At 43.4% G+C, this 12,036-nt stretch overlaps 1 protein-coding gene across 1 annotated transcript in view; it reads right to left on the bottom strand.

The window, feature by feature from the left end:
- The window catches only part of lmtk2 (lemur tyrosine kinase 2), a gene marked incomplete at its 5' end in the record, with an annotated part of 85,099 nt that extends 74,147 nt beyond the window's left edge, over window positions 1–10,952 (bottom strand). Inside the window, 3 exons of the mRNA XM_080723029.1 lie at window positions 129–282; window positions 3,356–3,492; window positions 10,931–10,952. Coding sequence (XP_080579155.1) covers window positions 129–282; window positions 3,356–3,492; window positions 10,931–10,952 — 313 coding nt within the window. The remainder of the gene's footprint in view (window positions 1–128; window positions 283–3,355; window positions 3,493–10,930) is intronic.
- Between the last annotated feature and the right edge of the window lie 1,084 nt (window positions 10,953–12,036).

Consider the following 12,036-nt stretch of genomic DNA (forward strand, 5'->3'; position numbering starts at 1 on the left):
CCCCGTCACCCCACTTTGAAAACCCCCGGTCTAATCTCTCTATTAGGTCTGGAGTCCTGAAAGGTTTGGTAACCACTGCCATACGTACACTTCTGATGCGCGTGCTTGTGTGTGTGTGTAGGTCTTACCAGTGATGCGGGGGGCTGGGTCGAGGTGCGGGGGTCCGGGCAGGGCCACGGGGGGGACCGCCAGGGTGTAGACCTCGGCTGGGGACTGCGTGGACGGGGTGTCCTCTCCCGGGGGCGTGAAGTCGATCTCATCGTCAAAGTGGTCCTCAAACTCCTGAGAACGAGTGGGTTTAGCGGGAGTTAAAGAACGTGGTAATGGACAAATTATAACAAGGCATATCATTTCAGTCTGCGCGGGAATCCTTGTATCTCCAAATTTTGACTTTTTGTTTGTAAATTAATTCACATGAAAGAAGCAGGCCACAACATGTCGCAAGCTTGCGGATCAGATATGTAACATTTCTGCCATTAAAGTGAAAAGTGTTTCGGCGTGTATTAAATGGTAAATGGTGCATTTATATAGCACCTTTATCCAAGGCGCTTTACAGAGATTGTGCATTACATTCACCCATTCACACACACACACCGATGGCGGAAGAAACCATGCAAGGCACCAACCTGCCCACCGGGAACAACTAGGGGTCTCCGCGGTGGGAAACCTCTCAGCACCCCACCCACTCTGTGAAATAAATGTTTGTCATGAAATAAAACGCCATCCAACTCGAGCAACCGCAGACACAACCCGGAAATAAGCGACGGTCGAGTTGGATGGGTTTTATTTCATGACAAAAATAATGTATTTTACAGAGTGGGTGGGGGTGCTGAGAGGTTTCCCACGGCGGAGAATAGACTTTCATCAACGCAGAACTACCGTTGGTTAGGTGAGTAGTGAAGTAGTTTAGTTTATTTTGACTGAAGTTGAGCCCTCATAGGGGCAGAGAAATCCTGGTCTAGTCTTTTAGCAAGCCGCCTGTCAGAGCTTCAGTGCAGCTATACGCTCTGGACCAGAGCTTAGGGGAGCCAGGGATCGAACTAGGTACCTTAGGTAGGGCTGTCACAATTATTACATAATCGTCTAATCGTGATTATTTGACATTATCGCAATTATTTTGTCATAATCGTCATAATCGTGAATGTTGAAACATTTCCGAAATAGTGGAAATAGCAGATCTACAAGCTCACAACGCGTCGCGACGCGTTGTGAGCTTGTAGATCGGCTATTTCCACTATCAAAGTTATTTTTTAAGTAGTAAGTTGTCAAATATGTCAGTAATTTCTTTGTATATTTAGGTTATGTGTCATATCTACCATGTGCAACTTCAAAGCCTAAAAGCCAAACAGAAATGTAATTATCAACGACAAAAACACAATTAAATCGTTAATCGCCAATTATTTGAGTGACAATTAATTGTCATGTAAAATGTCATATCGTGACAGCCCTAACCTTTAATAGGTTCCTTAGGTTGCCAAGGACCACTCTACCCCTAAGCCACTGCCGCCAAGAACTTCTGACTAAATACACAACTCAAATTTTATCTCTTTTTTTTCATGAAAAGTAGCGGTTTTGGACATACAAGGTTTCCAGCAGACAGAGTGAGATCAGCGGTGGCGACAGAGAACTCTAGTCCCTGCTGCAGATGTTGAACAGCGGTCACAGGCAGCACCAGGCACGTGCACACATAAGACATCAAAGGGGGCTTGAGCCCCTGCCCTTTTATCTGTCTGTAAAATGTGCCCTCTCCAGACCATGAACGCGGTTTTTACTATATGGTGAAAGAAATGCAAATGCCCCTCTTTCCATGCCATACCTGAAGGCGGCATTCTTGTCCAAACTCTCCTGAACTTGGAATGCAGCATCTTATGTTGAAAGAATTGCCCTCTCTGTGTAGAAATCTATGCCGTTACGCCACATCTCCAACATTGACTTGATTATGTTTACTTCAGTGTGGTATCAAGCACCAAAAATATCCGACCTCCAAGCTCTCAATGCGTCGCTCTGCGATGCATTGAGAGCTTGGAGGTCTGCTATTTTTGATATTTTCACCAAAAGGCCCTTTTAGAAATGTCAGCCCCTGCCTCTCTCACATTCTCTGCACGTCCCTGCACACAGCTGGCTCTCCAGGGTTTTCATCAGCACATTAAAATGACATTACATGAAAGGTTTCAAGTTAAAAGAGCCAAGCAACGGGGACAAAGTTAGAGACATGATGTATTTGGCAAAATATTTCCCCTTAAACACTTCAACCACTTAAACGCCTATACGCTTTTCTGACCGGGGTCCCCCAGGGGCTTATAATAGCCCCACCCGCCCTCCCCTTTTCACAAACTCTTTGCCCGCCAACCTAGAAGCTCACTATGAAAGCTTGTAGATCTAGCCCCAGAATAGGGAAACTAACATGTGGTTAAAAGATCAAATGTAAAGGGCTGAATACACCAAGCGCCATTGTCTTTGACATTCACTTGACTTAGTTTAGCGCTTGGTGTGAACGCCTTAAAATGAGGTTTTCTTATTATTTCATTTCTATACTGTATTTCCCATATTATATTGTTCATTAAAACATAGTGATTCCTCTAGACCAGTGGTTCTCAACCTATTCAGGCTGTGACCCACACACACACACACACACACACACACACACACACACACACACACACACACACACACACACACACACACACACACACACACACACACACACACACACACACACACACACACACACACACACACACACACACACACACACACACACACACGGAATTGTAGGAGCTGATGCATTACATTTAGTTTGACTCGGTTCCACTGATAACTATTGTGAAAATAGCAGATCTACATAGGCCAGTCACAATGATTACAACTAGCAAATCTACAAGCTTGTAGATTGTCTATTTCCACTATCAATTTTATTTTTTAAGTACTCAAATATTTGAGATATGTCCTTGTATATTTAGGTTATGTGTCATATCTGCTATGTGCATACTGTACTTAAAAGCCTAAAAGCCAAACAAAATATGTAATTGTCAACGACAAAACACAATTAAATTGTTATTTTGCAATTGTTTTGAGTGACAATTAACCGTCATGTAAAATGTCATAATCGTGACTGCCCTAGATCTACAAGCTCACAACACCTCGCAATTGTGAGTAAGTAAACAGATGTGTCACCAAGCTCTACTGTGACAGCAATCTCCACATCAGACTCAGCACTCTCTCTCTCCCTCACAAAGTAGCACCGTCCTGTGTGTTGTGGCGGCACAGGGCCGCTGGTATGGTGGGTGGCAGAAGGTTGGGTGCTGCTCACGCCCCTGCTGTGGGTGCTACAAGGCTGGGTGCCTCGGTGTCTCACCTTGAAGTTGATCTCTCGCTCCTTGCAGCAGGTGACACAGTTGGCCAGCAGGACCACCAGGGCAGCCAGGGACGTCAGGGACACCACCAGGGACAGGGACAGGTACGAGTCGTTGTCCCCTCCTCCTCCAATGTCTCCTGAAACGACAGCAATCGATAATTGCATGGATTAAAGCAAAAGAAACTATGTTTGTATGACAGTCCTGATGTGCCATTTGTGGAACATAATATGAAAGGAGCCCCCCCCCCCCCCCCCCCAAACACACACACACACACACACACAATATGTAGAATGATGTTTTAGTAATATTGTTCATTCTGTTCCTGCTACTGCAAACCAGGAGAAGAAATCACAGAATGTTCCCAATATGACTCCTCCTCACCTCACTCGACTGTGTGGAGTGTGTCTCAGTGTCTGTGTATATGTGCGTGACTTTCCAATCATTGTAAAGACTATAAAGTAGGCAAAGGCTACTGTGATATTCTGAATAGACATTCTGGTAATATTTTTTGTGTAAAAAAAAAAAGAATTAACCCATTAATTTAGAACTTCGATTGCCAACGTAACAAATGAACGTTTGAACCTACCAACGTTTGGTTACAGCCTTATTGCTCTAATCTTAAAACATAAACAGTAACAAAAAATAGCCAATCCACAAGCTCTCAATGCATCTGCAACACATTGAGAGCTTGTAGATTGGCTTCCATAGAATGCTGCCGGCTTGAAGTGGCTTCTATGGAATCCAAATGACTTCAGTCGTGGAACCTGGATGATGACATTGGTCAGTAATACACTACGTGCTGCTTCATCTCCTAGAGAGACAACAGGAGAGTAGCTGTGGTGTCAACAGAAGTAGCAGCAGTGTCCGGTTACAACCAACAAAAGCATTGTTTGGATAGCGATACAGTAGACTGGGTATCACTATCCAATCCACCGGAGATTTAAAATCCAAACACTGAGGGGAGGGAGGGGAGCTTTGTTGAGGACTGCCGTCATTTTCCGATCTAAATTAATAACAGATTAACTCAAATGAAAGGAGATTAATTGATTCATGAGAATATAACCGTCAAGTGTTTGGTTGCAGTCCCTGCCTGTGGTTGTGTGGATGCTCCGATAGCTTGTAGATCAGCTATTTCGGCTAAATAAAATGACCAGTAAGACTCCCTAATCGGGAGATAAGTGACCCATATTGGTCTGTAAGTGGCATTGGTCCCACTGCATGTGATTTTTAGGCAACATCTGTAGGGAGCAGTGTCCATTAATGGCGCAATCTCATGGTGGCGCTAGAAGAGGGGCATGTGAGAAATCAGGGGCGGAGGTTGTGGTTTGCCAGCCAAGGAGTGTATGTGCAAAGTTTGGCATGGATAGGGGCAACGGTGCCGGAGATGAGAGTAGGGCCAAAAAGTGTGACGTGACAGACAGCGGGTGGAGGTTTTCATAGTAACTGCGACCTGACGGTCACAATGAAATATGTCAGTAATATCCTAAGCCTAAAAGCTGAACAGAAATGTAATTTCCATCGAACATAATGTTCCAATTGAACATAATGTTCCAATTGAACATAATGTTCCAATTGAACATAATGTTCCAATGTTCTACGCAATTAAATCGCTAATCGCAGTTGATTGAACGACAACTAATAATCGCCAAGTAAAATGTAATAAATCGTGACAACTCTAGCGGTGCAGACTGAGTACTGACAGCAGGATTCTTCTAAGCAGCCTCTGTCACCACTCTGACATCAACCAACCAAAGCTGACGGAAGATGAGGCTTCAAGCCACCACTGCTTTCTAACACTCTATGGTCCAGCATGGGTGCCGTGCAAACGGTGCCATGCACCGTAAAATAACTGGTATACATTGGACTGCCCACGATCTCTCTCTACATTTTAGTTGACCAAAACTGTTACTTTTCAGGATTCAAATTCAAAAGCATCAAACGTAGCAGATCTACAAGCTCAAAACTTTTGATCTTGCAGATCTGCTACTCTTGATGCTTTTGTGCGGCATTATAGTATGATCAAGTTAGGGAGTTTTTTTTTTTTATACAACAAAAATATTCCCAAAGAGATATGCAGTTTCTGCCCGACAGCAACGGTGTGTAATCACACTGCTGCTCTTTCCACCGATACTGTAAGTGTGTGAAGGAGAGAGAGAGAAATACAGAGCAAGAGAAATGACAATGAACGTGTGAGAGAGAGAGAGAGAGAGAGAGAGAGAGAGAGAGAGAGAGAGAGAGAGAGAGAGAGAGAGAGAGAGAGAGGCAGCATGGTTGTCACCCCCCACCACCATTTCTCCGTTCATCCACATCACATCAGGTACAGCCTGTCAACCTGGGATGAAGCATTCTCCTCCCCTACTGGTTCTCCTTCTGTTGGATCGGCGCACGCACGCACACACACACACACACACACACACACGCACACATGCACACACACACACACACACACACACACACACACACACACACACACACAGCAGAGAGACTGACAGCCAGCCCAGGGAGAGCAGAGCAGGTGCTGCTGAATACGTGCGTAGCAGGGACCTACTTCCAGCTGTCTGCTGGACTCACATCACAGACACAGCGGCCCAGCCGAGTCGGGCCGAACCGAGCCGAGCCGAGCGGCATCACAGAAGTAGAGAGAGAGAGCATCTCTCCTTGACAACTACTGCACCACACACAAACACACGCTATTTATTATGTCCATTGATTAAATACAGAGGACTTCCAACGTGAAGAAGACCGTAAAAGGTCTTATTTGGGATGTTCCTTTTAGGCAGGGTGTTTAACTGTACTTGTACTGTACTACGTTTATATTGTATTGACTATACTTGTACGGTTCTCCATTTTTGTCTAATAATGTAATCAATCAACACACACACACACACACACACACACACACACACACACACACACACACACACACACACACACACACACACACACACACACACACACACACACACACACACACACACACACACACACACACACACACACACACACACACGTTTCCAAAGGACTACAGCAGGCTTCGTTTTGGGAGCTATTAGAGCCGCCACTTCTCCGCACGCAGCCTTACTACCATAACAAGTAGAGTAATCAAGTTTAATGATGCATTGCTAAGGAAGGTTCCGAGTTCCGCTTCCTCGTGGAAAAGATCCTGTCATTTAAACCCAGGAAGCTTGTTTTAACTATAGGCAGGTTACCTTCCCATACATCTAATGCTGCTCCTTAATTAATTAACTGTCCGCTCCACTGCTGCAGCAATGGAACTACCACTCATGTTTACAACACACCGGCAGTGATGTGATGTTACTAGGTTTTCAATGTAATGGGTCCCGGGACGGTGAGGTGGTCATTCAAATGGGTCCTCAATACAATGTTTTCGAGCGCTGTGAGCTTGTAGATCGTCTATTTTCAAAATGTTTGCCTATTTCTTATATTTATTTTACAATTTGGCTAATGTTTGAACTTAGAACTAGGATTTCTAAATACACTAGGCTACAGACACCCATTTAATTATATTTATATCACTGGGACCCCAATTTATGTTAAATGTTAAAATACTAGAGTACAAATAGAACAGGTCCATTTGGTTCCATTTGTTCACCGAGTTACAGACCCATAAAGTTCTATTTGGTTCCTAACTATCATTTATCTGGGGACGCCCTGGAACTCCCTCAAGGACCCAGGACCCCACTTTGAGAACCACTAGTGAAAATAGTTTTTAGCCGTTCCAGGTTTAACTGATAATAAATCTTTACAGTGTTTATCTTACACAATACATTAAAAAACGAATTAAACTATCTAAACTAATATAGCAACTTAAGTAGAAGAAGTAAATTATTTTAACATGGACTCCAATGGAGGCGCATCCCCGGGACTCCAGGACCATGACATGAATGAGTCCCTGGGCGACTTGAATTAGTTTTTGATGCGGGATGCGCACGTAATGACATCACTGCACCGGCATGTTATGGGCTGATAAATGATGTCTCTCACCTGCATAGATAGAAGACTAACCACAAGAGAATATAGCTTAACTAAGCATAATTTGTACTATGGCATAACTAAGCATAATTTGAACAAAACAACCGCGTCAGTCACGTGTTAACGGATCTACAAGCTCACAGCGCATTGCTGATCCGAGTTCCCGTCTGTCAACCTGAAAGCAAACTTCACTTGTTGTTGCACCGACCGTTTTATTTACTTGTCACGGGCAGTCTGGCAACCGTTAGTGTCAACACCATTTGGACAGCAGACAGCACCTTTAAAGCTGGTCAGAAAGAAGTGTAAGCACACAGGCTTATGCTGCATAGTGACAACCACCAACCACAAATTATTATTTTAATATATAACCATGAAAAACACTTACTACAATAGTACGTTGTGTGCACTCATTTCCCAATAAAGAGGCAAATTATATACCCTAAACAAAGTATATAGTATTTTAACCCCATTCAACCTGGCATCACTATTTTGGGCCATTATTATAGCTGAGCATTTTTAATTTAAAACATAATTTTTAATTTCACAAATTCTCTGAAATTACACATCGAATCGCCATCATCGTGGGTTGTGTGAACACGTAGATGGTCTACATCTTCGCCAGTGCGAGCATACGGACGTGCCTTGTTGAGATTTGTTTTCGACTTTGGCCCATTGGTGTGCATCCGGGCATGAAATGTTTGAGAACCACTGGAATGAGCCGTGGGCAAACACGGGGCAGAGCAGCAAACAGATAATGGATGGCGGTCTGTGCCAGATGTATTGTCTCCCAGTCACATATCCATGTTGACGGGCGCGCGGGCAGCACTTTCCTCCACTCACCATCTGTCTGTGTCGCCCTGCCAAGTCAGGAGGAAACTCCACACCGACCGTACCACTACTACTTCCACGCTGTTTAGCACAGTGGTTTTCAACCCTTTTCACATCAAGGTCCATTATTTATTCGTCATTTGAGCCGCGGCACCATCGCCGTTTGATGAGATTTGGCATCTCAGACAGACACGAAGCTTCTGAATATTTTGTCGTCGTTGGATAGGATTTTGTCCACAACACCATGCTGTATTGATGTGTGTACTAGGGGTGTAACGACATATTAACTGTATCGAAATATCGTTTTTAACTTAAAAAAATCTAAGTATATCGAAATGAAAACAGCCAGAATCGTATCGTTTCATTTTGTATCGTATCGATTTGGCAGTGCAAAGAATCGACTGTATCGATACTACCTACTTGTGCATTGTATTTAGTATTTTTAAGAAGAAAAAATTAAAAGGAGGGGTTTAATTACTTTTCCTTTCCATATAGCTACACTGGTCTATCGATAAATGTGTGTAATCTCTGGGTTCATGTCAAGGTGCAGGTTTGTCAATAAACAATGTCCATGTGTTTGCTAGATAATCACTGTTTACTTATTTATATCCATAATACATGTTTCCCTTAAAACCTGCACTATCCGCATCTTTCACACAGATTTAATTTCTTTGCTAAATAGTTACTATATCAATTTTGAATCATTGAATCGAATCGTATCGTCATGAATGAACCAATATTGTCCATGTATCGTATCGTCAACCATGTATCGTGATTTGTATGGAATCGCTATTAAAATGTATCGTTACACCCCTAGTATGTACCATAGGAGAGAAGAAAGGGAAAACTATCAAAATAACACTTCAGAAATAGCCCCTATTAAATCCTCAAGACTGAAATCAGTCCCCAGGACTGAGAACTTTAACCCCTGAATCTTCTACATTACCTTATTGTGTAGACTTCTTGTAAATCAAGTGATGCAGATGTTTAACAATAACGGCCTTGTATGATGAAGCAGGGCTTTGCTTTGCTGAAAAAATGTACAAATGTGAAACTTGGAGATACGAGGTTTATGCCTGACAGTGACGATATGTTAGTAGGAAATATATATATTTTATATATATTTTATATACATTTCATTTTATAAATCGTGATATTTCGTGACTATTTTTACACAAGAATCCCAGAGTTTAATTTGGATATCGATGAATGAAAGTGTTTTTTTTTTTTTTTTTTTTTTCGGATGTCATGTTTTCGCATGCCATCTTCCTCCTGAAAAAAGGAGGTGATGACACGCAAACTCAGCAACACCTGGTGATTGGCACACACCTGCTCCAGCGACAATTCACTTCACACTTCCAGGATGCGACCACTTTTACGACGTAAAAACGTGGACGTTTTACACCGTAAAAGAGCTATACTCTGAGGCCAGGCAGACCTAAAAGAGCTATACTCTGAGGCCAGGCAGACCTAAAAGAGCTATACTCTGAGGCCAGGCAGACCTAAAAGAGCTATACTCTGAGGCCAGGCAGACCTAAAAGAGCTATACTCTGAGGCCAGGCAGACCTAAAAGAGCTATACTCTGAGGCCAGGCAGACCTAAAAGAGCTATACTCTGAGGCCAGGCAGACCGCTGCCTGTAATCGCTTTGCTTTACACACTTTGCTTGTGGATTCTGTGCTAAACACGGCTGTGGCGAAGCGACGTCCACACAGTGAAATATTGATGAGGGGAGGATTAACCCGTTTGGAACGGGTACACTGTATTGTGTATCATTATTTTATGCTTTAACTATTAAAAAACAGCAGACATACAAGCTCACAGCGCGGCACCGAGTGCCGCGCTGCGAGCTTGTAGATCTGCTATTTTTTTTTTATCGTGAAAATTAGAATTTTTACCCGATTTTATAAGTGTCTTTTGAATCCTTCTACGTTTTTTTTTTAAAACCCTATGTTTCTATGTCAGCAATCTGGCCAGCCATCGTCAAAGAAAAGGTCCTTTTCAATTCAAATGGAGCTCGGTTAGTCTGTTCTTGAGAGTCAGTGGTTCTCAAACCTTTTCATATGAAGGACGCCCAAAATTATATGTATTTGGCCACGGACCCCCATCTAAAAATATTTAGTTCCAGGGACCCCCCAGAAGCAAAATTTGAGTTATAAACGTTCGCTTTAAAATACATAATATTCAAAGATTTGCACACATTTTCACGACTTTTTCAAAAATAGCAGATCTACAAGCCGCGCTGTGAGCTTGTATATCTGCTATTTTTCACTGGTTAAAGCATTCAATAATTCTAGGCCTAAATGGGTTAAAGATTCAAGGTCGGCGTGGTTTTGGCCCCGTGGATGTCGCTCTAAATGGAGACGTGTACTTACTTACTGCTTACGAAGGACGAGGGGGAAGAAAAAAACAACCAACCAACGAAAGTGTTTTGCCTCACTTTGCAAGAGTATCTCTGCACCTGCATGCTAGAGCAGGGGTCTTCAAGAGGGGGTCCGGGACCCCTAGGGGGTCCTCAGTAGTACTGAGTACTGAGTACTGAGTACTGAGTAGTACTGGTCCTCAGTAGTACTGAGGACCCGAGTACCTGAGAGTACAGATGAGACCTCACCCTATCGCTTGTCACCCTAAGTCGTCTTAGTATTAACATTCTGTACATTTGCGGTAGAGAAAAACCAAATATATGAGACAAAATTAAGTGACCAAGATCTCACACAGCGAGGGTGGCAGAATCCAGGGCCGATGCTTGCTGACCTGACAGGATGCAGGTTACCATGGTTACCAGGTTACCATGCTTCAATCAATCACAGTCAAGTGTCTGACTGTGATTTGACAGACAGTCACTGAGTGACTGTACAGTATGTCAAATAAACAGTGAGGAGAGAGGGATGCTGCTGCTTCATTCAGACAGTTCACTATTATCTCCCTTAGAGATAGGGTGAGAAGTTCAGTCACCCGAGAGAGACTTGGAGTAGAACCGCTGCTCCTACACTTGGAAAGGAGTCAGCTTAGGTGGTTCGGGCATCTAGTACGGATGCCTCCCGAGCGCCTTCCTAGGAAGGTCCTCGATGCGCGTCCCACTGGGAGGAGACCCCGTGGCAGACCTAAGACCAGATGGAAGGATTATATCTCCAAACTGGCTTGGGAACGCCTCGGTGTACTCCCTGAGGGAGTGGAGGAAGTTGCTCGGGATAAGGAAATCTGGAGGTCTCAGTTGGAACTGTTGCCCCCGCGACCCGATTCCGGATAAGCGGTTGAAGATGGATGGATGGATGGATGGATGGATGGATATCACAATTATTGTGACAAAAGAAATCGCGATTTACGATATTATAACGATAATGAAAATCCATTATCCTGGGGCGAAACATTTGCCAAAAAATAGCCGATCTACAAGCTCACAACGCGTCGCGACACATTGTGAGCTTGTAGATCGGCTATTTTTTTGGCAAAGAGATTTGATAGAGAGTGAAAAAAAAGACTATCAAGTAGGTATATTTAGAAGTACCTTTTACCAATTACAGAGGGTTTAATACCGGATATGCAGCTTGGCAAATAAAAGGTGAATTGATCCCAGTGCATGACGGAGGACTATATCACGATGCATTAAATCTCCACAATATGATTATCGTGAGTGTTACTTATCACGAATCTTCACGATAAACGATAATATCGCGTAACGTCCCATGCCTATGAAAAGTAACACACACACACACACACACAAGGATAATGATGAGACTTTTACATGACATGACAGGCCAGTTTCTCTTCAGGCCGCCCACACAACACTACACGTAGGCTTAGGTAATCATAATACACCACAAACAGCCTCACAGGCCACACCACAGACAAGTCATGTT

This window comes from Nannobrachium achirus (assembly GCF_963921795.1).
Source record: "Nannobrachium achirus genome assembly, chromosome: 4".
In the NCBI taxonomy this organism is placed as follows: Eukaryota; Metazoa; Chordata; class Actinopteri; order Myctophiformes; family Myctophidae; genus Nannobrachium; species Nannobrachium achirus.